At 49.8% G+C, this 26,670-nt stretch overlaps 1 protein-coding gene across 1 annotated transcript in view; it reads left to right on the forward strand.

The window, feature by feature from the left end:
* Positions 1-22,828, forward strand: part of Tspan11 (tetraspanin 11) — a 41,301-nt gene extending 18,473 nt beyond the window's left edge. Inside the window, exons 3-7 of the mRNA XM_051154605.1 lie at positions 12,866-12,940; positions 13,714-13,818; positions 15,890-16,048; positions 16,399-16,485; positions 22,666-22,828. Of these exons, the coding sequence (XP_051010562.1) occupies positions 12,866-12,940; positions 13,714-13,818; positions 15,890-16,048; positions 16,399-16,485; positions 22,666-22,725 (486 nt within the window). The 3' untranslated portion in view covers positions 22,726-22,828. The remainder of the gene's footprint in view (positions 1-12,865; positions 12,941-13,713; positions 13,819-15,889; positions 16,049-16,398; positions 16,486-22,665) is intronic.
* Positions 22,829-26,670: the final 3,842 nt, after the last annotated feature.

A 26,670-nucleotide genomic window follows, 5' to 3' on the forward strand; every position in this document is an offset into this window, starting at 1 on the left:
CAAAAATCAAGTGTCCAGGGCTGAAGAGATGGCTTAGCGATTAAGAGCACTGACTGTTCTTCTGGAGGTCATGAGTTCAGCTCCCAGCAACCACATGGTGGCTCGCAACCATCTATGGTGTGATCTGATGCCCTCTTCTTGTATGCAGGTATATATGCAGGCAGGGTACTGTATATATAATAATAAATAAATAAATCTTTTTAAAAAATCAAGTATCCACAGGTTTGTGGGTTTATTTCTGGGTCTTCATTTTGATTCCATTGATAAACAAGTCTGTTTCTATGCCAGTACCATACAGTTTTTATTACTATTGCTCTGTAATATAGCTTGAAATCAGAGATGGCAATACCACCAGAAGTTCTTTTATTATATGATTGTTTTAGCTATTCTGTGTTTTTTGTTTTTCTATATGAAGTTGAGAATTCTTCTTTCAAGGTCTGTAAACAATTGTGTTGGTATTTTGATGGGAATTGCATTGAATATGTAGGTTTTTTTGCAAAATGTCCATTTTTACTATGTCAATCCTACTAACCCATGAGCATGGGAGATCTAATATCTTCTAAAATCTTCTTCAATTTCTTTTTTCAGAGACTTGAAGTTCTTGTCATACAGGTCTTTGACTTGTTTGGTTAGAGTTACACCAAGATAGTTATATTATTTGCAAAGGGTGTAGTTTGCCTAATTTCTTTCTCAGCCCATTTGTTGTTTGTATGTAGGCAGGCTACTGGTTGTTTTGTTTGGTTTTGGTTTTCGGGTTTTGTTGTTGTTGTTTGTTTGTTTGTTTGTTTTTAAGTTAATTTTGTATCTAACCACTTTGAAGGTGTTTATTAGCTGTAGAATTTCTCTGATAGAATTTTTGGGGTCACCTATGTATCCTATCATATCATCTGTGAGTAGCGATACTTTGACTTCTTCCTTTCCAAATTGTATCCCTTTAATGTTCTTTAGTTGTATTGCTCCATCTAGGATTCAAGTATTCTATTGAAGAGATACAGAGAGAGTGGGCAGCCTTGTTTTGTCCCTGATTTTGGTGGGATTGCTTTATGTTTCTTTCCAATTAATTTGATGTTGGCTATAGGTTTGCTGTATATTGCCTTTATTGTGTTTAAGTATGTGCCTTATATCCCTAATCTTTCCAAGACTTTTAACATGAAGGGGTGTTGGACTTTCTCAAATGCTTTTTTTGGCATCTAATGAGATGATTGTATGGTTTTTTTTGTTTTCAGTTTGTTTATATGATGGATTATGTTGATGGATTGTGATATATTGAACCATCCCTGCAGGGCTGGGATGAATCCTACTGGATCACGATGGATATTTTTGATGTGTTCTTGGATGTGATTTATTAGTATTTTTAGTACTTTTGAAATCAATCTTCATAAGGGAAACTGATCTTAAATTCTCTTTCTTTGTTGGGTCTTTGTGTAGTTTAGGTATCAAGGTGACTGTGGCCTTATAGGAATTAGTTTGCCAATGTTCCTTCTGTTTCTATTTTGTGGAATAGTTTGAAGAGTATTGGTATTAGCTCTTCTTTGAACATCTGGTAGAATTCTATGTTGAAACCATCTGTCCCTGGGATTTTTTTTTAATGGAAGATTTTGATGACTGCTTCTATTTCCTTAGGAACTATAGGACTATTTAACTTGTTTACCTGATTTTGATTTAACTGGTAAGTGGGATCTATCCAGAAAATTGTCCATTTCATTTGGATTTTCTAATTTTGTGGAGTACAGGCTTTTGAAGAAAGACCTAATGATTCTTTAAATTTCCTCAGTGTCTGCTGTTATGTCTCCCTTTTCATTTCTGATTTTGCTGATTTGGATATTGTCTCTATGCCATTCAGTTAGTTTGGCTAAAGGTTTGTCTATCTCGTTGATTTTCTCAAAGAACCAGCTCTTGGTTTCACTGATTCTCTATACTATTCTCTTTGTTTCTAAGTTATTGATTTCATCCCTGAGTTTGATCATTTCCTGCTGTCTATTCCTCTTAGGTGTGTCTGTTTCTTTTTTTCCCTAGAGCTTCCAGGTGAGCTGTTAAGTTGTTAATGTGAGATCTCTAAAATTTCTTTTTGAAAGCACTTAGTGCTATGAAATTTACTCTTAGCAATGCTTTCATTGTGTCCCATAAGTTTGGGTATGTTGTGCCTTCATTTTCATTACATTTTAGGAAGTCTTTAATTTCTTCCCTGACTCAGTGGTCATTGAGTTGTTCAGTTTCCATGAGTGTGTAGGCTTTTTGTTATTTCTGTTGTTATTGAAGTCCAGCTTTAATCTATGGTTATCTGATAAAGTACAATAGGTTAATTCAATTTTCTTGTATTGGCTGAGGTTTGTTCTGTGACTGACTATACGTTCAGTACTGAGAAGGTGGTATATTCTTTTGTGTTTGGGTGAAAAGTTCTGTAGATAGCTATTAGGTCCATTTGATTTATGACATCTGCTAGTTTCATTATTTCTCTATTTAGTGTCTGTCTCAGTAATCTGTCCATTGGTGAGAGTGGGGTGTTGAAGTCTCCCGCTATTAATGTATAGGGATAGATGTATGGTTTAATCTTTAATGTTTCTTTTATAAATGTGGGTCCCTTGTATTTGGGGCATAGATGGTCAGGACTGAGATGTCCTCTTGGCTTATTTTTCCTTTGATGAGTATAAAATGTCCTGCCTATCTCTTTTGATTAATTTTGGTCAAAAGTCTATTTTATTTGATATTAGGATGGCTACTCAAGCTTGTTTCTTAGGTCCATTTGCTTGGAAAACATTTTTTCAGCCCTTTACTCTGAGATAATATCTATCTTTGTTGCTGAGGTGTATTTCCTGTATGCAGTAGAATGTTGGGTTCTGTTTACACATCCATTCTGTTAGCATATCTGTGTCATTTTATTGGAGACTTGAGTCCATTGATGTTGAGAAACATTAATTATCAATGATTGTTAGTTTCTCTTATTATGATGGTGGTGGCGGTGTGTTTGTGACTTGTCTTCTTTTGGTTTTGTTGCAGTGAAGTTATTTATATCCTGTGTTTCCTCGAGTGTAGTTAACCTCCTTGGGTTGGAGTTTTCTTTCTAGTATTTTCTGTAGGTCTGGGTTTGTCCATATATGTTGTTTAAATTTGGTTTTGTCATGAAATATCTTGTTTTCTCCATCTATGATGATTGAAATCTTTACTGGGTGCAGTAGTCTGAGCTAACATTCGTGGTCTCTTAGGGTCTGTAAGACATTTCCCCAGGTTCTTCTGGCTTTTAGAGTCTCTGTTGAGAAGCCATGTGTGATTCTGATAGGTCTGCCTTCATATGTTACTTGACCTTTTTCCCTTGCAGATTTTAATATCTTTTTTTGTTCTATACACTTAGTGTTTTGATTATTATGTGGTGGGGCAATTTTTTCTGCTCTAATCTATTTGGTGTTCTGTAAGCTTTTTGTATGTTTAAAGGCATAGCCTTGGGAAATTTTCTTCTATGATTTTGTTGAAAACATTTTATGGCCTTGGAGCTAAGAATCTTCTCTTTCTTCTATCCCTATTAGTCTTAGGTTTCATCTTTTCATGGTGTCCTTGACTTCTTGAGTATTTTGTGTCAGAATTTTTTCTGATTTAATCATTTTGTTGACAGATGTATTGATTTTTTTTCAATTGTATCTTCTATGCCTGAGACTCTCTCCTCCATCTCTTTTATTTGTTGGTGATGCTTACCTCTGTAGTCCCCATTCTCTTCCCTAAGTTTTCCATCTCCAGGATTTCCTCAGTTTGTGTTTTCTTTATTGATTCTATTTCCATACTCAGTTCTTGGACCATTTTATCCATTTACTTCACCTGTTTGATTGTATTTTTATGTATTTCTTTAAGTGATTTATTTTCTTCCTCTTTAAAGGTCTCTATTTGTTTTATTGTATTTTCCTGTTGTTCTTTGAGGTACTTATTCCTTTCCTTCTTAAAGACCTCTATCATCTTCGTAAGGATATGTTTAAGGTAATTTTCCTGTGTTTCAGATCTGTTAGGATATCTAGAGCTTGTCATATTAGAATGGTTGGGTTCTGGTTGCCACATTGTTCTAGTTTGGGTGATTGTGTTCTTATGTTGGCCTTTAGCCATATGGTTGTCCCTGGACTTGGATGGTTGCTCCTGGAGCCTACTGGGCTTCTTGGGCAGGAGGGGGAAGCCCTGGTTGTGGGCTGGTGGATGGATCTCCTGGAATAGCTTACAGCTCTTCTCTCCTGGTTATGTCCAAGTTGGATCTATAGGCAGGGAATTAGGGTATGGGTGTCTAACCTGAGTGTGATCCTGAGGTCCTGCAGGTCTCCTAAAGATGGCAAGTAGAGCCATGAACCATAGGCTAGATCTGTGAGTCTCTGGAATCTGGAGTCATTATCAGGATGGCGGGAGTAGCCGGGAGTTCTGAGGGTGGCACTATGTATGTCTGGCACCTGGGATCCTCTCCTCTCCCTAAGGGAAACACAAACAGATGCTGGCATTTTTGGAATCAGCAGCACAGCCACTTGCTTGCCCCATAGTCACTGCACTCCTGGTATTCAGATTCCACTGGGCACCGCTGTCTTGGAACAGAGCCCTGCATGCTCTTATTGTCTGTCAGTTCTTCACAGGGGTATGGGTAGAACTGTAGACTGTGTCCCTGGTATACCTGGTATCTAAAATGTGGGAAGAATATGGTGTCCAGACACTGGAGAGTTATGTGTCCCTGGAACTTGGGAGTAGTATTCAGCTAAGAGGAAGGTGCTGGGGAGAGGGAGCAGAGGACCGTGTGTCCCTTGAATCTGGAGCCATCCATGAGGGCCTTGAACTGTGCATCCCTAGCTCTCAAGATGACTCCTCTCATCTGTTAAACATAGGTGTTGGCATTTTTGGAGTCTGCAGTCAGGTCACTTGCTTGGTCTACAATCTCTGATCTTTTGCTACTCCAATACTGTGCACACAGGGGGACACCATCTTGGATATCTCCTTGATCTTGAAGACCTTGATCTTAAAGGAGGGTCATGTGAACCATGGAAGAAGGGAGGAAGAAAAAAGAGATGATGACAGTGGTGTCGAGAAGAGGGTCAGATGTCAAGCCATGGCTTCTCTCTGGCTTGTGAGACTGCCTAGTAGAGGGGCTTTTATAACAAATTGGTCTCCTAAGATGCCAACAACTCTGTCCCCAGTACTAACCCACTCCGTCACTCAGGCAAGATCCTGAAAGTGTTAGTCCCTGGATGGGTTTTAGACAACTGGTCTTTGGGTTTCCTTCCAAGCCAAATGTCGCTATGTCTGATTACTTCCAATGGTGCAAGAAAGTCCTTGGATGTGTCCAGATTCTTGCCTCCTTTCCTGGGTCTTTGGCTGGACCCTGTAGGAAGCACTCTCTTGTACCTAACCATATTTCTGAGTGCCACTGCTGCACCTCCAGCCTCAGAAGCATAGGCAGTAGTGCGTGCCCCTGCATATGCCCCTGTGCCTGGCAAACCTAGAGATATCACCACTCTCTGGATGGCCAGCCCTCAGCACCAAGCCAGGCTGCAGAAAGTAACCCAGGGAAGCTAATCAGAACAGCAGGGAAGAAGTGGCCTGTGAAGAGAGAGGTCATTTACAGAACTGCACCCCACCCTCACTTGGCTCTATCCAAGCAACTGAGGCTTCACACACCCACACCCACCCACTTCTGGGAAGCAGGCACAATCAGAAGTCTTGTGTTACTTTTCGAAGAGAGACAAACATCTATTTACTCCACATGGACACCAGACATACCAAAGAAATAAATCCACCCAAATATACCTTGTGGAAACAGTGGGTACTCCCAAGTAACTTGCTGCTACTGTTACAGTAACCGCAGATATTCACAGGCACACAGGTGATGAAGGACCCACCCCAATAGGGATGCCAACTTGAAATAGCTGTGTCCCTGAGCTCCCCCTAGCTTGCAGGCAGCCCCACTGAAGAGTCCCCTCTCTCACACAAATACTATTTTTATAACCTCAGGGACGATGACATTGTGAATCTTGTCAAGTCTCCTGACCCCTTCTAAGTTCCCTGAGCTTCCGAACTCTTAGGAGTCGGCTTGCCCCTTTAGGAGGGGAAGGCTTCAATTCAGAGAAATAGCTACACAAAAGAGAACGAAGAGGCCGGTGGCACTCAGAGAAAAAATAGGCAGGCTACCAAGATAAGACTTGATATCCTATGACCATATAGTGGGGGAGGAGGTCCCCCTCAGTCATAGACCTAGGGGAAGGGAATAAGGTGAAAGCAGGAGGGAGGGAGAGAGGAACGGGAGGATACAAGTGGTGAGATAACAATTGAGTTGTAATCTGAATAAATTAATTAAATTATTTAAAAAGAGAGAGAGAGAGAGAGAGAGAGAGAGAGAGAATGGTTGCCTTCCTCTGGAGACTTGGCAGCAGGCCTTGGGGCTGAAGCCCCCTCTACCTTAGGACCAGAAGAAGAGTAGTGGTAGCAGATGTTTGGCTGTGTCCTCTTCATGCCAAGTCCTGAACTTGGCTGTGGCCTTCGTATTGAGTTTGTATTAACGGTCCATCATCAGTACCCTAAATAACACTGAGGTTTTAGGAACACTTCAATCTATTGAAATATAACACACCGGAAGCTGGAGGGCTGGGGGCTGAAAACCCCAATGACAACTCATGAAGCTGACTGAAGCACGTGACTTTCCATCTGCAGCCAGCAGCCTCAGGCCCTCTAGTTGTGACAAACTCATAATACCTCACTCAGCCCACCACAGAGCAGAGAATGTGACATCCCAAGGACCAGCTGGTCCCAAAGCAGGGACGCAAGACCTGCTCACTAAGCAGAGAAGAGGGACCAGAGGCTCCTGTGGAAATCCCCACACAACAGCAGAACGCATGAGGGAGGAAGGAGGCCCTGTCTGAATCTTCCTGGCCAGAAGAGCATGCCGGCTGCAGGGAGAGAAGCGAGTTGGCCATGGGGTGGGGCACATAGCCCAGGGAGGCCAAGGATGCTACTCTTAATAGACCCACCCCAGTTTGCATTTAATGCAGAAGACCCCCAAAGAGTGGAAACTTTGTCCCAGTTACACAGCATCTTATCACAGAGACAAGCTAGGCCTGCACTCCTGAGCCAGGCCAGCTTCTGTGCCATTGCCTCCCAAACCAGGACCACCTTTCTCTGTACCTGGTTACTGTCGCCTCCAGCAGCATCTTCTGCAGAAACATGGTTTTAGTTGGTTTGTGTTTACAGCCAGTTCAGTTTCGCCATCACCCCTGACCTCCAAACTTCTGCAGCTAATGCTTCACAGGGCATGGAAGGCTTGAGGCTGAGCCTCCAACCTCAGCAGGTCTCTGCAGCCCAATTGTTCCTGGCTCTCCTGCTCTTCTGGACACAGTAAGGGGAAAGAGAAAAGGGCTGTGGTGCTGCTATTGGTTGATGAGGAATCTAGACCCCAATGCTGAAAGGGGGGTTAAATCCTTCTCAGACACTTTGTCCTCTAAGACCTGAGACCTTTCCCAACCCCCAAGCTATCTCTTTCCTGGAGCTTAAGGTCTCTTCCCCTTTGTTCTTGGTAGAAGTCTCTCCCTTATCAGTTCCCCTCTTTTTCTTTTTCCCCTCTTCTCATCAATAGTCTTGTCCTAGAACTCTCACTACCAGAGACCACACTGTGACCCCATCCTGGGCCCCTGCACCATCTTTGCCCTGCCTCCATCACATGCTACTCCATCTCCCTATTAGCCTGTGAGAGAAAAAAAATGGGAAAGCTCAGGCCATTCCGGAGGCTCACGGCAGAAGGTTGGTCAGGTCCTCATCCGTGAGTCTATCAGCAGTAGCATCCTCAGGTTCCCTGCCATGAGGAGCCTGCTTCTCTCCCTGCTGCCAGCTGCAAGCCCTGTGCCTATCCTGGATCCTGTTGTCACTCAGCCCCGTTTAGATGGAACCCTGGGAAGTCCCCGCATAAAACCTGGTAGTCATCTGTCTTTGGCTTGCCTCGCAGAAACTGTGTTTTGCATTCATAAAGGCCCAACACTTGCAAGGTGATCCTCTTGGGACCCCGGCAGTTAGCCTTGCACTCCGGATGACCTCTGTCACACTTCCTTCATATGTTTCTAGAACACCTCCGTCCTCCCCAGGACCTGTCAGCCCCCTCCTTGCAGTGTCTCTGTCTCCCCTCCAGCTTTCAGCCAGCTATCTTCATGCCAGTTCTCACCTCACCGCCCGCCTCTACCGCACCCCCCAACAGACCGAATGTGAAAGCTAGCCATAGACTGGCACAACCTCACAGCTCCCAGGTGGGATGGCTCGGGCCCAGCATCCAGCAGGGCAAGGCTGTGGCCTGTTGACCCAGTCTGTGAGCACTGGACTGGCGCCAGGAGGGCTAGAATTCACCTTCAACCTTCCAATAGTGACATCTTGTTAGAGGAATGACTTGATGCTCCAAATCCACATCCTCTCTCTTCTGCAAATAGCCAAGTGCCTCCAGCTGGTGGGTAATTGTCAGAAAATAATTTGCCCCCAAGGTCACTTGCTGCTTAAACAGCTGGCTCTGTCTTTTCCGGTTTGGGCTGTGTCTGGAGTCCCTGGCCCTCCCTCCGCCTACTCCTGTAATCCTTCACGCTCAGCTGCTGAGGTTTTCAGTGGGGCCCGTCTCACTGCCATTTAACTTTGGCCAAGTTCTGATCCTGCTCTTTCTTCCAGACTATTCTGAGTATAGACTGGTATCTCACAGCCCTCCTGGACCAGCACCTTGAAGGTTATGTGGTGGCCTGAGTGCAAGCCTTGCAAAACAATTTTTTAAAACTCTCATCAGCAGAATGGTGGCAGGGGTGGGGCGCGGGGAGGTAGGTCAAGAAGGGGCGCTTTGGTAAAGCTTTCTTCTTTCTGGCGGCATCCATGGAACAGAGGAAGTCCGAAAGGGAAATTTTATAAAGTTTGTAACTGACCGCAAAAATGGCAAAATAGATTCTGAACTGCTGCCCTGTGTCATTTGCCCCTGCATATCTCAGCGGGAAATTACCTGGCACTCCACTTGCCCCAGTGCTGTGTGAGTTCATCTGAAGACTGTTTCTAATTAATTGCCCTAACGTCCCAGGGAGACATATTTCCTGCAGAGCCTCTCATTAAAAAATATACTGGTTTGTTTTAGAGAATACTGTGCAATCCCAGATTCCCCGAAGATCTATCATTTTAGAAAGTATCTGACTTTGTTTCTAGTTAAAACTGTTCTACTAAAAAATTAGCAAGGGCACTGGGGAGACGGCTCCAAGAAACAAAGGCCTTGATGTGCAAGCGGGATCCCCAGAATCCGGACAAAGGCCACGCCTACGCCATCCACATGGCAACACAACTCTCCCAGGTCACCAAAAGCAAGTGGGGGGGGGTGGTGCGTGGAGGGGAACCCAGTGCTTCAGATAGAAGAGTTTCCCAGGGACTAAATGTCTCTTCCTGGGAGATGTGAACAACCGTTTCGTCGCCCTAAAAAGTTCCACTCACGTCCAGCTTCGTGAAAGCAGAGTTTATTGGTGCTCCTGGCAGGAGCACCGGTGACCAAAATCTGCTGAAAAGCTCACCCGAGCACAGTCGAGGCTGAATCCTCAGCACTGCTTATACATCTTGCAGCCAACTTCACCCAAATGTTCTCCTGTCCAACTGTTGTTTCCTGCTATGAAACCTTGGGCGGAGGTCTATGAATCTTGTAGCTTCTTTGTGTCAGGAGAGAATGCTTCCATATGAAGGAAGTAATGACACAACATTAGCATCTCTCCAGCCCCCTGGCCCTTGCTTGCTTAGGTCAAGTTGAGTCGTTTCGCGTGCAGATGTGTCGTCCCAGGCAGGCAGAGTCAATCAAGGCCCTCTCAGGCTTGTTATCTCTGAGTTCCATCTCTGGCTTCTTGGAAAGTGAATAACTCTCTCTGGTCTTCTTTTGTGCATCCCAGAGTGCCTAGGGACACATATGCAAATCCAGTCGCAGGATCAGCCCGAGAACCCGAAGGGGAATGCGTCTCAGGCTTTCCCAACCTCTGAATCATGCTGGCACTTGCTGGCTAGGTAGTTTTGTGCAGTAGGAGCTGTCCCATGTCTCAAGGAAGGTCAGCAGCACCCTGGTTCTGCCTGGTGGGAGTCCATAGTACCTTCTGTCCTGGGTGTGACAACATCATAATGTCTCTGGCATTTGCCAGCTGGCCCCTGAAGGCAAAAATTTTTCCAGATTGAGTGAACCACTGAGTAAGCTGAACTCAGGTAGCAGCTGTGTAGCTTCGGGACAGAAGATTAAACTGCTTTCACCAGCAGGAGGTTGATCTCACTGCCTGCTCCTAGGGTCTCACACTCCTCCTGTCACCTAGCGGAGTTGCCCAAGCTTTAACTCAACCCTACTGGGCAGCGTGGAAGACTAGGAACTCTGAGATGTGCTTCCAATGGCAGAGGCTCACTCTGCCTCTGGGGAGACAGGACTGAGACCTGCAGCAAAAGCAATTGAGACAGCCATGAGTCCCCAGAGCAAAGGAGCAGGGGACCAGCAGTGGAAGAAATCAGAAGCAACCAAGGCCAAAGAAGAGGACCAAAAAGACAAGGATGAGTAGACAGATGACACGCAGCTGGTGCTATGGACATCTTCAGGGGTTAGCATAGTAGAGCCAGGACTGAGCTGGGAAATGAAGGGCAGGGAGGCACTGCCAGTGGGAACTGTAAAGAGGTGCAAGCAGAGGCTCGCAAGCATACAGAGGAGCTGAGCGCTAGGAGGCTACAAGGGCTGAGTAAAGCAATGAGGAGACAGCAGGGATGCTGCATTTATTGGGGGCTCATGACCACCCATCACAAATACAGCAACCTTTTAGGATCAGGCAGTCTCGTGCTCAGAGTTGCAGGATTTTCTGAACCCTTCACCTGCCTCCTGGGAGCTGTCACTGGGAAGCTATGACTCAAGTCCTCCTCCCCTGCCCAGGTGAGTCACACACCTGCAAACGTCTTGCAGTAAGAACTGCTGCCTGAAGTGTCACCCGTAGCTACCTCAGGCCTCTCAGAGCACCAGACTTGACCTTTGCCTCCTGGGACACCTTCTCAGACTGGAGCATCTGTCCTTGTTCCTTGAGCATTTCATGCAGTACCCATGTACCTCCTCTACATGACAACTCAGCATGTCACATGACCTGTTGGATCCTCTGAACAGTCCCAGTGGTAGTCAGTGCTAGTTTCGTCTGTCATAGAGTCCAGAGCTCTGACGTGGTTTCACCTCTTCTCTCTCCTCCCTCTTCCCTACCTGCTTCTAAAAGGTACCATAGCAGTGATTTCCTCAAGGGAGCAACATGAAATGACAGCTTCCTCAGGACTGGTGTCCATGAGGAACTCACAGCTGATAGGTAGCAGGTGGTAAGATGTGATCTCCTAGCTGCAAGCAGCCAATCCTGCTGTTCAGGAACAGGCACTCCATCACATCTTCCTTGATGTCTTGGAGGGCACACTAATATGCATTCATAAGGTCTGGGTCAACCAGTAGTCCCTGCTTATAGGCTCTGTGTGGCAGGATAAAAGTTATCTTTAGTAGTACATCTGGGTAAAAGGAGTGCAGGACAACTTCAAGCCAACCAAAAGGGCAGACATATTAGAATCACTGGGGCCCTGGGGACCGTGAATGGGTTATGGTGCAGCCACGATGTCTGATAGGCCAGGCAGTTCCAGGAGTGTCCTCCACTGATCTAAGCCATTGGTCCTTGATACTGTCTGACAAGTGCTGCTTACCTCAAGCCTATCCTTGGCTATGCTATGGGAGGAAGCTGTCAGAGTTCCAGGAAGTCCAGTCTTCTCCAAACAGTCAGAGTGGGCAGGGTAGGGGATGCCACCATTGCCACTGGCAAGGGAATGAAAACCCAACCCCGTGGGTCAGGGTTACCACAGACAGCCCCAAAGCTTGTATTCTATGTATAAAGACCACGCATCCATCCTGCACATTTCTTGTCAAAGCACACCACCCTGGTCGGAGAGTATTTTTCTAATCTGCAGTGGTACCCATCCAGTTAGTCTCAGTGAGCACAAGAGCCTGGACTTGTCCCAGATGCCAGGCTTGCCACCAGCTTTCTCTGTGACTTCAGGCATCACAGACCCCCTTCAATGCTTCTTCAGCTTACTTTGGATGCCATTCAGTACCATCTGCCCAAACAGATTGAAGAGTCCTGGGAACCCTTTACCCCTCCCCATACTCCTGAACTATCTGAAGCTCAGGCTGGCACCGAGGAGCCTGGGAGAGGCAGGCATGGCGAGGGCAGCCAAGAGCCTCCGGGAAAGCTATGAAAGATAGACGCAAGCATCACGGCCGCAGGGGATCCCTCAAAGCATCATCCATGGCCTTCTGTCTTTGCCTCCTCTGGGGCCCTGTGCTCTTGGCCCAGCCTGTCTCTCCTTTCCAGCCACCTGGGTACCTGCCATCGCCCAGACTCAAGTGCTCTGCACTTCCTGGGCTGCTGTCCTTCTCCTGACTAAAGTGTGCTTCTCTCCTTCTCTGCCTGACAAGTGCCTCTATGTCCTTTTTAGAGAGGTGTCATGGATGTCACCACCTCCAACAAGGCCCACTCTGACTCCCCACCACATCTGGAGCCTCTGAGGTTACCCTACGGAAACACTGACAACACAGCGCTCTGATAACTTCATGTTGCCCACCCACCGCGAGCCAGTAGCACTTCATCTAGTCAGTGTCCACTCAAGCCTAGATGGGTGGGTGGATCCTTGGGCTTCCCGCAGACCAATAAGCAGAGAGGTGAGTGGGGAAATTGGCAGTGGCAGCCAGCAGGGGTTGTTATGTCCAGATGTGGATAAGAAAGAGGAGAATGACAATGACAGGCATCTTGGCAGGTATCCCTGCCCTTCCCCCCTTCTTTGCAGAGGCTTTTGTTACAGGGATGGTCATTCTTCTGCTTGCCCCTAGTATTTCTGCTTGTTGCTGGTCATCTTCCTCGTGGAGCTGGTGGCCGGAGTCCTGGCACATGTATACTACCAGAGGGTAAGTATGCAGTCCTCTTGAAGAGTTTTCTGTTGATTCCATGAGGCCGTTGCAGCAAGAGTCAAGGGCTCATGCTGTCTGAGCAGCTGTGGCAGCTGTTCTCATAGGTGGTCCTGTTTCCTGGGCTGGAGATCCTCTGCACCCCAGTTGCCTGTCCCAGATTGGGTAGATCTTTCTGCCCCTGTTGGTGCTGCTGGGTTTCATGTGAGAACCTGAGTGAGAGTTTCTCAGGCAGGATACTCCCCTCCTGGGATCCCTAAACAAGGAACCCACCTGCTAAGACAGCCACTGACTAGGGATCAGAAAGGGTCAAATGGCGGGCTGACAGACTGTGAAGACTGGAGGTGGCCGTGCCTACCTGGATGGGTGAGACTCGGAATCTTTCTCCTCCTGTGCTTACGGTTCAGGATTTGAGGACAAGAGCAGGGTGACACTGGACTGCATAGACAGAGTGTCCCAACCATGCAGCTCATTTGAAGCCAGTGTCCACACAGCTTCCCAGGGTCACAAGGCTCCACCTATTGAAGCTCATCTTGTGATCCGTGTTCATATACACAGCAAGCTGAAGGCAGCTCCCATGAGATGCAGCCGCGAGCCGCGTCATCCTCAGCCCCACTGTCAGCTCTGCCCTTCACACCTTGCCTTCATGTCAGCTCACAGCACTGCTTGAGTCATTACAGTGCCCTGGTGCCAGCTGGTGAGGAGTTGGAGACACCTGGGTCCTAGAAGAAAGTGGGGGTTCTGCTGACACTCCTTCATGCTCCCCTCCTCAGCTGAGTGACGAGCTGAAGCGGCACCTGAACAGCACCCTGACTGAGCGCTATGGGCAGCCCAGGGCCACAGAGATCACAGCCTCAGTGGACCGCCTGCAGCAGGACGTAAGGTTTACATCCTGCCTCTGTCTCTCCCAGTCTGTGTGACCCTGGGGACAATTGGCTCAACCTCTCTGAGCTTCTGTTTACACTTCTCTAACCTAAGCCATATGGTGGAGAGGTGCAGTGATGGTGAGCACCTCTAGATGTGTCCCCTGACAGCGTGGAAAGTATTCATTGAACCCTGGCTTTCCCAGTACCCCTCTTCCACTCTGTTCAAAGCCCACCCTGCTGCCTTCCAGTGCTGCCTTCCTGGGGGGAGAATGATGCTCTCAGCTCCTCCTGTCTATGGACTGATTTTGTCCTTCCTCAGAAAGATGGGCACCAAGGCCCAGTGTTTTATACCAGACTATTGTGGCTCAGAATAAGAAATAATTTTCTGATTGGGAGCAATTGGACAGCACATGAGGGACAGGAAAAAAAAAGTCCTGTTTCCAAGAAGACACAGCAGATCCCAGAGAAAATGACTAAGGAACACCTGTGTACACGCGGGTACACATGACATATGTAGCCGTGCACCATGTTCTTAGCCTAGTTGCTAAGACGGGGCAACCCACACTGTTGGCCACCTATTGCAAGCACCGTGCACCTGCTGGGTGTCACATGTAAGGAGCCTTGTGAGACAAAGGGTAAGGCAGGGAATCTCACTCAGGGAGCTGTGGACAACAGGTGACACCAGGCAGTTTTTCCTGGGCACCTCAGATTAGAGAGTAACGATATGGGGCTGGAAGTGGCATGGAGGGGAATAGGCCTTGTCTTGGTGAGAGGTGGGCAATCACAGGGAAAGCGTTTCAGCTTAAAGTAAAGCCTGGCATTGACCGGCCTCCACAGCTCAGTATATGTTAACGTGGGCCTCTCCCAAGCTGGGGCAGTTAGTGTCCCAGCCAGCATCCAGGTAGGAAGGACATCTAATGCCTCTGTGCAAATGCTAAAGGCTCTCCAAGCACCCACTCTGTCCATCCTCACACAGCCCTACCTCCGAGGCTTTTGTCCCCATTTTATAAGTGATATAACAGCTCAGGTCCATCATCATCATCATCATCATCATCATCATCACCACCACCACCACCACCAAGAAGAAGAAGAACAACAAACACACACACACACACACACACACACACACACACACACACACACACACACGGACACGGACACACGCTGTACCACTTCTACGTGACTCTCAACACAGCTCACCCCAGTGATTGCTCCGTGTGTGCTATTGCATTCTGTATGCTGTGTGGTCTCATGAATTGTGGTCATGCTCTGATCATGCTGTTATGTCATGTGTGTGCTCTGGGTGTGATATTATGTAGCGTGCATGCTCTCTCCGCTCCAGTTGCTCTGCCACGTGTATGTCCCGATCCTGCTGTTACACTGTGCACACGTTCAGGGTGTTCTCCTGTGCTGTGGGCATGTTTAGCGTGCAAGCTCTCTGGTCACACTTACAGGCTTTTCCTGACCCCAAACAAATCACTTGCCCTTCTTCTGCCGTGACCCTCTCAAGGACAGCGAATGGTAAGCTAAGAGCCAGGTCCTCGGCCTCATTCCTGGCATGTAATCGGTATCTTGCATTTGCATCAAACGTCCCTGCACCCACACCCAAGAGACAGACTCAATGCAGCTGTGTCATGCAGCTTAGGATGCACGGTCTTAGGATCTCAGTGTCCTGACTCCGAGGGGAGGAGTGACAAGCACGTGTCCTTTGAGTCACTCTGAATGTGCTGACCTGCTGGGTTATACTCAGCACTCACACCAGCCTCTGTAGTCACTGCTGACTGCCCTGTGTCCTACATAGCCTCTGGGACACAATCTATGCCCCTCTGGTCTCAGGGCAAGCTCCAAACCTGTCTGTTCCCCAATTTCTCAGATAATCCCTACCCCTAGAATATCTGGCACAGGTTAGCCAACAGGTGTTCTGCAGAGAAAAGGCCCCAGAGAGACTGTCCTTGTCCCAAGGGAAATAACAGAGGAGCGAGGTGCCAGGTTAAAGCCCAAATAGCATAACCTGTGGTGCTAGGTCACAGGGGCAGGAGCACCACACAGACCCTTCTCACCCCAGCCCCTCTTCTCTTCTCAGTTCAAATGCTGTGGCAGTAACAGCTCAGCCGACTGGCAGCACAGCGCATACATCTTGTCCCAGGAAGCCGTGGGCCGACAGGTGCCCGACAGCTGCTGCAAGACAGTGGTAGCCCGCTGTGGTCTGCGGGCCCACCCCTCCAACATCTACAAGGTGGAGGTGAGTGCTGAGGTCACTTGGGGCCTAGCGGGGATCCCCAGAAAGGCCAGCTCAGCAGGCAGAATGTGGTAAAGCAAAACACACCCTTTGGCCTGCAATCACAGAGCCTGGAGTCATCCTCAAAGGTCTGACAGGGTACTAAGAATCATTAGGTCCTCCTAAAAGTTTCAGACACCATGGTCTGTCCCCTAGGGCTCTCCAAATGGCCATGAGATATTCCAAGGCTGGTCCTTTCAACCACTGGCACCCCTCAGCCTCAGCAGCACACAAGATGCTAGTCACTCATTTCCCAACCCGCTTATCTGTGTCATGCTGGGCCATGGCCTGAGTAACCCACCTTTACCTTGCAGGGAGGCTGCATGGCCAAGCTGGAGCAGTTCTTAGCTGACCACCTGCTGCTCATGGGGGCAGTGGGCATCGGGGTGGCCTGTCTGCAGGTGAGTGAAGCAGGGGCTGATCTCCCTCAGCTGAGCTTTCTTTCACACACCTGTCTTAGGGAAAGGAGCTGATGCTTTGCACATGCATGCCTGGCCCTGCCCTCTTCTGCCCTCCCCGCCTCCCTTTGCAACCAAGGATGAACCTCACATATTGTCAGTCCCCAGACAGCCTTGAACAACTTGGATTTGACAGGATCTGGGACACCCCCCTGAGTGTGGGGTCAGGTACGTAGTGTGTGCCCTGTGTGCACAGCACAACCTGCTTGGGTTTGTGAACATCTATGCCAGGATGTGTGCACATGTGTGTGTTTAGGTTGCCTGTGTGCATATGTGTGTGTGTACCTGCCGTCATTCCATGTGCATTTATGTATGCATCTCCCCAAGGATAGGAAAAGCTACAGTTGGCTCTCAGTGCCTCCCCCTGCATGCCTCTCCTCTGCATCCATGCAAGCAGTCGACTTCCATCCCAACATTTGCTCCAATCAAGGGACCTTAGAGGAGGAGCGAGGAGGGACTCTTCAGCGGCTGAGCAGGCACAGAACGTGGTCCCTTCCTCATGTATACTCCTGCCTCCTTCCAGTGGTGGGAACTGTGTGGCGGCTGCCCTTCTAGGAGGACCTAGGCATCATGATGTCTTGCTCGGTGTCCCCCACCCCAGTGCTGTAAGTGACATCCCAAGGAGGGAAGGGGCTGAACAGTCAGACACCGATCCCAGTCTGGCTCTGGCTCCACGTGACCTTGAGCCACTGCCTATCTTCCTTGTCCTGAAACTTCATCTGCACAATGAGGCTCATTTCCTCTTTCTCATATCGCCTACATAAGAACCAGGGTTGTGCAGGACAGCACATGGCCCACACAGGGCACCACACACACACACACACACACACACACACACGTATTCACATGCACGTCTACCTCTGAGGTAGGTGCGAGCTGGCCTTATCTGGTTCTCTGTGGTCCCAGAGCATTTTCAGGCTCTTTTTCCTAATGGGTCCTTACCTCAGACCCAAGCCACGTGGCCAGAGCACTCTCCGGTACTTGCCACATCAGAAAACTGAGGCCCAGAGAGACCACACAGCCTCCTGCCTAAGCCCACAGCCGCTATAGCCCTTGGCTTTCCCAAGTGAATTGCCCCACACAGAGGTCCCATGGGAAGGAAATGCATGGAATGCTAATGTCACCTGACTGAGGAGACTCCTAGTGTAGTGCTATTTCCAGACCAAGTTCCACTGCCCTCCCAGTGGGACTGGAGGGCCAGCTGCAGCCTCAAATGCTGAGAACAAAGCCCCCAGCCTCTCAGGGGGAGAACCTTCTTGATTCTGCCACTAATGAGCTGGGCCACGTGACCTAGGGGCCAGTTATTTCATCTCTAAGCCTCAGTCATTCATAAAATGAAGCCATCTCTCCTCCTGTGATGGTAGGTCATGTGTGCAAGTCACGGCCTCGTGGCCAAGCAGATGCAAGTGCCCCATAAAAGATGCTCATTGCGTTGACTTTTACACACATCCATCATCCATCCAAAATTTCCCAGTGGTTCCTTGGTCTCCTCTCTGCTAGCTAGGGAGCCCAGGGACACTGCACAGCCCTTCCTGCACTTCCTAGGATAGGCCTCTGCCCCTTGTAGTGAACCCAGAAGAGTAGCAGAAGACCAGGCAGGGGCTGCCCATCCCTCCAGCTTCTGTCTCATTGGGGTTTCCAGGCACCCATCATGCAGATTTTTAGGGGCTTGCCCTAGAAGAACATTGACTAGGCCTGGCCCACCTCTGTTCGCTTCTTCCTGGCCTTTGCACAAATTGTAGCCAAAGGTAATAACCCTGAGGGCTAGGCACAGGGATGAAAATGCTTGGAGCCCAAAGTCAGAGGAGGTCAGTGCCACTGTGGCCAGGCCATTGAGCAGGCAGTTTACACCTCCCCATACTGTGACTCTGCGTCTCACCCCTTGCCCAGCTTTCTCCCTTGTGGTTCTCTGAAGAGAGGCTGGTAATGGCCAAACCTCGGTTAGAGTGCCCTCTACTGGCCAAAGATGGATATTAATCTGCCCAGTCCTTACAGGCAGCCTGAAACCTTGAGCAAGGGTTCAAATCAGGTCTATTCCTCCTAGCTAGAGCAGACACCAGGCCCCTACACACACACACACACACACACACACACACACACACACACACACACACACACACACACACACACACACACACACACACACACACACACACACACACTTACATACACACACACACGCATACACAAACATGCACCAAGGCTCAGAATATCATCCTAAAATGGTGCTCCTCATTCTGTCTTCTGGGAACTAGATGAATCTTGCTTGGGTACCAAAAGGCCTAGACTGTAACTGTATCCCCACGTCTTGCTGTGTGCCCTCAGGGAAGCCTCAGTCTCTCTCTTCTTTACCTGTAGGATAAGGAGACTGGAGAAATCATTTTAAAGCAGCAGCCAGTGGAATTGGTACATAGGAGACTGGTCTGCTAGGCACGATTGTTGGCATCGAAACAGGAGGCAGGCCAAGTGTACGGGCCATCACTAGTGGCTCTCGAGCCCTCAGGCACAAGCATAGTTTGCAACTCAGTTTGGAATCTGCTGCTCTGGCCCACCCCTCAGCAACCGTACATTTTCACTGCCCTGAGATCTTGGTAAGGTTCCTATCTCACTGACCAGTCACCTTAGGCACATGTTCTCTGAACTCTGGAAACGACACAAGAAGTGCGGGGCTGCCCACGCTGGCCTCAGCCACGTGTCTGAGCAGGTTCATTATTGCTGCACTGACATGTTGACCAAAATGTGCGTGCTCGGGGGAAGTGATGACACTTACACCATGACGTGGGCTCAGGAGGAATCCTCACCTCGGCCACAAGTAAGATCCCTAGGCAAATTTTGAACCCAGCCAAGGCCCAGCGCTACATACAATGGCCAAGGCAGCCCCCAGACCTCAGGGTATTTTCAAAGGAAGCTTCCTCAGATTCCAGGGACTCCAGAGGAGGCAATTGGAGCTAGACATAAGGTATGGAAGGCTTAGGAGGCGGGAGAAGAAAGCCACAGGAAGACTTCCCATGGGAGACTGGCAGCAAGGTGGGAACTGCGGGTGGGACTTACAAAGAGACCCATAAGGCGCCTCTGAACACAAATGGAAGGCCTAACAGTGGCCTTCACAGAGTTTTGTCTCTGTGACTGCAAGCTGGAGCAGAAGTCGGATGGCAGGAACGCTGAAGGGAGAAGCCCCTCCGCTCACAGAAACCTCTGGGCACACATTCCCAGGTTGTTGTGGTCCCACCGTGTAACTCAACACACTTAGGGTCCTGTCAAGCAATCAAACCTGTGCTCACTCAGAGTTGAGGGTTGCTGGGTCCATCTTATTAATGCACATTGACTATGACTAACTAGTCCCAGAGATGAAGTCACTCCCTGAAGATCACACCACCACTGTGGCAAAACCAGCTGCCCCTCCTTCCCCCTGCCCCCCCCCCACCCCATGCCTGGTGTTCTTTCTCCTCCACCAGCTTCTGCTTTTATGAATAGTTTCCACACCAGCATAATCTTAGTGACTTATAGGATATTCTAACTGGGAAACTTTAAAGAGTTTATAGTAAGTCGCCTAGGGATCTTTTCTGGCTGTCCTCCTCAAACTCGGAGGAGGCATCTCTCACCCAGAAGACATGCGGAGGAGGCTCTAGGGCGCACTGTGCACTGGCTTTGTGCCCATGGAGGGCAGGTGTGGGGCCTTCCATAGGCGTGAGGGGAGGGGCAGGCGAGCACACAGGGCTTTGCCCTGCCATCAGGCACTGTGCACTGGATTCATGGGGGAAAAAAATGAAAGCTGCCTTGGCCATTCCTGAGGCTAGGGAGAATTCCTGGAGGAGGTGATGGATACTAAATTCTGAAGGGGGTTGACAGGAAGTGGCAGGAGATGGCTATAGAGTGAATGGGGGTCCTGGAGGCCCTGCTGGCCTCACTCAGATGTGAGAGGGGCTGACTTCTGGCTTTAGAAGAAGCTTGCCTGCCAGGACAGGCTTAGAGAAGGCTGTAATTACCCCTGAGGTGACGCAGCCTAAGTTGCCCAGCTGAAATAGAACCAATCTTGAAGGCCCACAGGTAGGATGCTAAAAGAGACAGCTGGGGCTGGGATCTGCAAGTCATTAGCAAGAACGGAAAGGGCATATGGGCCAAGCCAGGCTCTTCTTCCATGCTGTCCAAAGACCACCAGCTGCTTGCTGAGAAGCCTCATAAGAAACCAAGAACCACAGCCCCCTGTTTTTAAAAAAATGCCCCATGTGTGACCAAATGCTGTACTAAGCAGCACCCAAGGGAGCCCTGTGCCCTGTGCAAGTGGAGTTGGTGGCAGGAGCCACACCTAGGAGGTAGACTGCCTTCACCGGGTCACACTCCCTCCCAGAACTTCTCTGTTGTCTCATGTCACTGTGCTTGCTACATGGCTCATCCATGCTGTGCACTTAAGGATAAATGTGCATGCTCATGTGCCTCTCTCTCTTGTCTCTCTCTGTCTCTGTCTATCTGTCTGTCTGTCTGTCTGTCTGTCTCTGTGTGTGTGTGTGTGTGTGTGTGTGTGTGTGCGCGCGCGCGTACGTGCATGCATGTGTGCATCAGTGTATCCTTCCACGCAGTTAAGGGTGAAGTATATAGGCACGTGTGTGTGTGTGTGTGTGTGTGTGTGTGTGTGTGTGTGTGTGCATGTCTGTACACATGCGTACGTGTGCATGCATATGTGGGACCATCTCAAGTGAACTGCATGCTGAGGTGAGGCAGATACAGCCTACAACACACAGGACCTGCTCTCTTTGTGTGCATGAGAAAGACCCAGATAGCCCATGGGGAAAGCATCCGACTATGAGATGGAGACAGGAGCAGCGTGCCACAGTCCCTGGGTGCTTGTCTGTGGATGGCTCTGACAGCAGCTGCTTAAAGCCAGTGGAGGCGAGATAACCTCCTAAGCTGCCTTTGGGCTTCTGATCTGGAGTCCCCAAGGTGGATTAGCAGGGCTCTTAGCACTGAGGCTAAAGCTGAAAGCAGCATTTGTGGCCTCAGTTGTCCACCCTGTTGGGCCGAGAACAGGGAAGTGGGAGGGAGGTGAAGAGATAAACCTGTCCTTGATGACCTGAAGCTAACCTGACAAGGACAGGCAGCTGCCTCAGGCCACGCTCATCTTCGTGGCTCTGCTCCTACTCTGGCTGAGGCTCTCCTGGCACCCAGGCGTGCAGAGCCAAGGTCAGACCTATAAAATAAGCCAGGGAAAGAGGAGTGTCCTTTACATAGAGGCGCTCACCTCCATCTCTGTGCCATGCAACAGTGTGGGACTGCTTGACACGGGACTCCTGTCCTAAACACAGAGTAGAAGGACTGAGCAACTACACTGTCACTACACTGGCAAGATAAGGATGACAGCCATGGGGCACTGGGATCTGACACATCCCCATCTCTTTGTCCTTAAGGTGCCCCTAGGTAGGAAGGAGGAGGGAGGAAGAGACAGCTTCAGAGCTGGGAGAGCAAAGAGTGTGGAGTGGAGAATACAGATCCTCTGTAGTTTGAGGGGTGGGAACCATACAGGAAACTGGGCAGATGGGAGCCTCTGTATTCTTGCTCAACCAGTAGATACAGTAGGGGTACCAGGCAAGCAGAATGCCAGAGTTCCCACGCTGAGCTCATAGGAACCTTCAGTGTTTTTCCCAAACTCAGGATAGGTTTTAGTCTATGAAGCCCTGGGGAAGCAGGAAGTTGTCTAAGAGATGCTTCAGATAGCTCTGGTGTGTGAAATGGGGATGTCATCACGGAGGAGCCTGATAAACGGAGCTGCCTATAGAGGACCTCTAGGCCTGCAGGCCAGTAGCACAAACTAGGTGGGTGCTTGAGGGGATAAGCAGCCACTGGACCCCAACCCAGACCCACAGGATTGACTTGTGTTATATAACCATAGCAATGATTCGAGCTCATTGTAGCCCAGAAGTCATTCCTTTTGGAGGAACACTTCTCAGAGTTTGCTCCCCCCCCAACCCCACCCCACCCCACCCTACCCCTGGGATCCTGTGAGAAATGCAGAGCCAAAGAGGCGAAGATCTCCAGCCCTCTCCAGCGCAGGCAACGGCCTCCCCGCGTCCAGCCGGAAGCCGGTGGGGTTCTCAGGTCTCTTTGCTCTCTGCTCTCTCCACCTGGCAGATCTGCGGGATGGTTCTCACCTGCTGCCTGCACCGAAGGCTCCAGCAACACTTTTATTAAAGGATGCCCCTATAGCCTCCCGACTGTCCCACACAAGGACCTACATCCCACATCCGGAACCAGGCCTCCAGAGTCAGCGCTAGGGCCATGAACTCCCTGCGCCCTCCGCAGAGCCCACCAAGTGCCTGTGCGTGTGGCTCCTGTGTGTCCCTGCTGGCCAGGGTCCTCAGCCCACTCCTCCATTTCTAAGCACTCATCCGCTGCCAGAGCCCTTGGCAAGGGACGATCCTGGAAAGAAACAGCCAGAGCCCTTTGTCAGGCATGGGGCACAGAAAGGCAGAGCTCAGCTCCCTCTGCTCCGTCTCAGCACCTGAGTCTTGAATAGAAGGCTGGTCCCTCTGAGACTCCTATAGGGCTTGGTGTGTGATTTCCACTGGCATGGGGCCCCGGCTGGTTCTCCTCAGAGAAAAATCACCACTTTGAGCAGCCTGGGTTAAGTTATCCCTTCCCTAAACCTAACTGGGTTTTGTTTTGTTTTGTTTTGTTTTGTTTTGTTTTGTTTTGTTTTTAATCTCCTCACACAGTAGCTGGCCACGTCCTTCCTGGAAGGCCTGGGACAGGAGTGTTGAAAGGTGGGGGGTGGGGGGTATCTTAAGGCCAGGCTATTGGAGCCACCAGGACAGGGCGCTAAGAAAGCGGGTTGGTTGCAGCACCTGGGAGAGTCACATGAAGCTCACTAGCCCCAGCCCCAACTCTTGTCCCCAGTCTGGACCCCAAAGTGCCAGATTCAAAATGTCAGTGAATGGACAACCCCACCCCAAATGGAGAACACCACAGACTTATAAGTCATAGCTACTGGGGAGATGAAGCTACCTGCATCCCACTTCCCAGTGCCTTCATGACCCCACTGTTGTGTTGTCTACTTCCCTCTCCACTATCCCAGAGTAGACCCCAAACCCTCCTTTGCTCCTCTCTTTAGTCACTGAGTGAAATAGAGCATATTCAGGGAGCACTCCCCGTGTGTTAAAGGCCACAGAGAGAAAATCCTAAGAAAACGCAAGGTTGATGGTAGGTATCAACTCTCAGACAGCCACAGGGGACTCCCAACTCTGGTTATTATTATTTTGGGCAGCTCTGCACACCAGGACTCCACTCCCAGCCTCAGCCCCACGTGGGTCCTGCTCATCTCTCTACAGAAGCAAATCTCGGTTTCCACATGAACAAGGGACATCTTGTTGACCAAAAGCACTCAGACCACGTTCTACCTAACTCAGTTCTCACTGCGGTGAGCCCAGATCGCGCTGGGCTGGAACCATTGCTGGAGGGAGGTGAGCTCCCACTGGTTCGTCTGTGGACTCAGGGCCACTGGTTGCCTAGAATTCCATTCTTCAGGCCAGGAAGTAGCTGTGTGGACATAGAATTCCATTCTCAGGGCAGGATGTAGCTGTGTGGACAGAGGGAGCACTAAGCTCTCAGGTCAGACAGCCTCTTCCACTCTGGCATTCTCTGGGGGCTACTTGGGGCCTGGGCTGGCTTATGTTGTGTGCCTGAATGTCCCTGGGTTGTCTGTACAAACTCAGTACAAAGAAGACACTCCCAACAATCCCAGACACAGTATGGCTGAGAGAAAAACCTTAGCTACCTTCTACCTTGCCAGGGTTCACACAGATACTCAAAGACTGTCTGTCTGCCTGTGGTCCTTCCCCAAGCATATAGAAGGAGGATTGAGAAAAAAACCCAGGGTTGGGCCCAGACCATATTCTTCCCAAAAAGGCACTGAGGGGGGTGATAGTGTGAAAGGGATAGTGTAGCCTCAAGCATCTCCCTTAATCCTCAGGGTGATGAGGACAGAGGTGCCAAGTGGGTACCATCTGCACAGCCTTGATGCAGAGGTAGTCTGGGAGAATATGTCCCATTGGCCCCAGTCAGTGCTGCAGGGTTGGTGGACAGCCACAAATGTGACTTCCTTGACAGCCTTGGTGACAAGATTGGGGTTAGAGGACATGAAATCCACATAGGCCAGGTTCAGCCTGACAGCTGCCAAGGCTGGAGCCAAGGATGGAGTCTGTAGTGAGGTATGTCCATCAAATCCATGCCAGACTATTTCTCCCTATTTACCCTCAGGGACAGGTCCTTGTTTGGGGGTTGTAAGTCTGAGAGTTTCTTAGAGAAGAAAGACACACCTGTAGAATGCCATCCATCCCTCAGTCCCGGGTCAGCAGGAAACATACTGGGGTCCCACACCAGGCCCTGAGCTCAGTGTAGCTGAAGCAGTGCACCCTCGCCCTGAGCACATGAGTCACCATTCCCTAGGCTCAAAGTGGTCACCTCAAGAATACATCATGGCCCCCAAATCCCCCCAGGTGACTGGTGTTTGGGGAACAAGAGTGAACCTTACCCTATGATAAGGAGATGAGGGATCTACATGCATTTGTCCCTTTCCCTCCCCATCAGTGTACTTGCACCTGCCACGCCAGAGGTGCTCTGGCAGGTGCATGTGGAGATCACTGGCTGGGACATGAAATGCCTCTCCTTCTCTCCCATTCTCAGAGCCACCCCCAGATGCAGAGGTCCCCTGGCTGCTGATGCTGAGCCTCCCCCTGAGGCCAGGCCCTCCCCCTGCCTTCTTGTCCCCCTCTCCCTCCCCTCCATTGAGAGATCTACATGCATTTGTCCCTTTGCCTCCCCATCAGTGTACCCACACCTGCCAGAGCACCTCTGGTGTGGCTTTAGGGATGTTCATTGGGGACCTACATTTCTCCTTCAAAGTGTTATCCATAGGGACACCAATAGAATGTGCTAGAATCCCCATTCCACTGTCTTGAGTGTGCTCACCTGTCTCATGGCTGTAGGGGTTCAGGCCCTAAAGGTGCTTACAAGGTGTTGGGAGGGCTGTACAGCAGGTCAGTGTGAAGAACCACTTTGATCTGAGAACCCACTCGGAGCTCAGAATCTGCCACTCTGGACAGCTTCCAAGGTTTTCAAGTCAAGGGAATGAACGGATCGGTTAGAACCCTGGCAGCTTTGAAAATACCTCCTGCCCATTGGCTCTACTGGGCTAGGGGCAAAGAGGCAAGAGCAGGGGTGGTGGGGTGAGGGATGGGGGGATGGTGGAAGCTGTTCAGGTGAAAAGCATCACAATTTGTGGCTGCCAGGCAGCTCTTACATCCTCCATGGCCAGTGCATTTCATACTTGCTCTCCCCTCAGTACCTCCAGGGGAGCACTCAGAACAGGAGGCTGCCTCCCCAGAGTCACCCCAAGGAAGGCCAGAGCCATCTGCTGGCATTCCTGCTAAATTCCCAGGTGGTGGCGATGCCACTGACTAGCAACAACACTGACCCACAGGGTGTAGCCCGCAAGAAGGCCACTGCCACCTTCCTGCAGAGACCCAAGGGTCAAAAGCCACTGAGGCCATGTAGCCTGGGTCACACACGGAGCAGCCTGAGACTGTGCCCACTGGGGTCCCAGAAAAGGTGGGATGAAGCCAGCCATGGAGTGGTCTACAACCAGGCATGTACTTGTCTCTAGATGATGCATGCTTGACACACCTGCCCTGTTGACTCTACGGCTGTGATCAGTGGGCCAGGTGCCTGGGTCTTCTTCCTGGAAGGAGACTCAGTACACTCCTAGATCCCACCTTTTTCAATGTGCCTGGGGGGTGGCTCTGCAGCCCCCTGGTCACTCTAGTCTGTCCAGCTGGACACCAAGCCTGCCTCATCCTTCCCCTCCTGTTTATATACCTGTGAAACCTGCTCCTACCCCATGCCTGTACGCATAGAAATCCCAGGGAGCTCATTGTTAGGAGGCCAGATGTGCTCTAGGTCCAGCTGGTCCATGGATGTGAATAGTCTACCAAGACAGAAGTTGCCTTAACCTCCCGCTTACAGCGACACTCCAGATGTGAGACGCAGCTCTTCACTGACCTCATTGTAAGCTTGGTGCTTTGTGCTGTTGGACGCCATAATAAAAGACTTGTACCTAGGACGAGTGCCTTCTGCTGAACT

Source organism: Acomys russatus, chromosome 13 (genome assembly GCF_903995435.1).
Source record: "Acomys russatus chromosome 13, mAcoRus1.1, whole genome shotgun sequence".
Taxonomy (NCBI): Eukaryota; Metazoa; Chordata; class Mammalia; order Rodentia; family Muridae; genus Acomys; species Acomys russatus.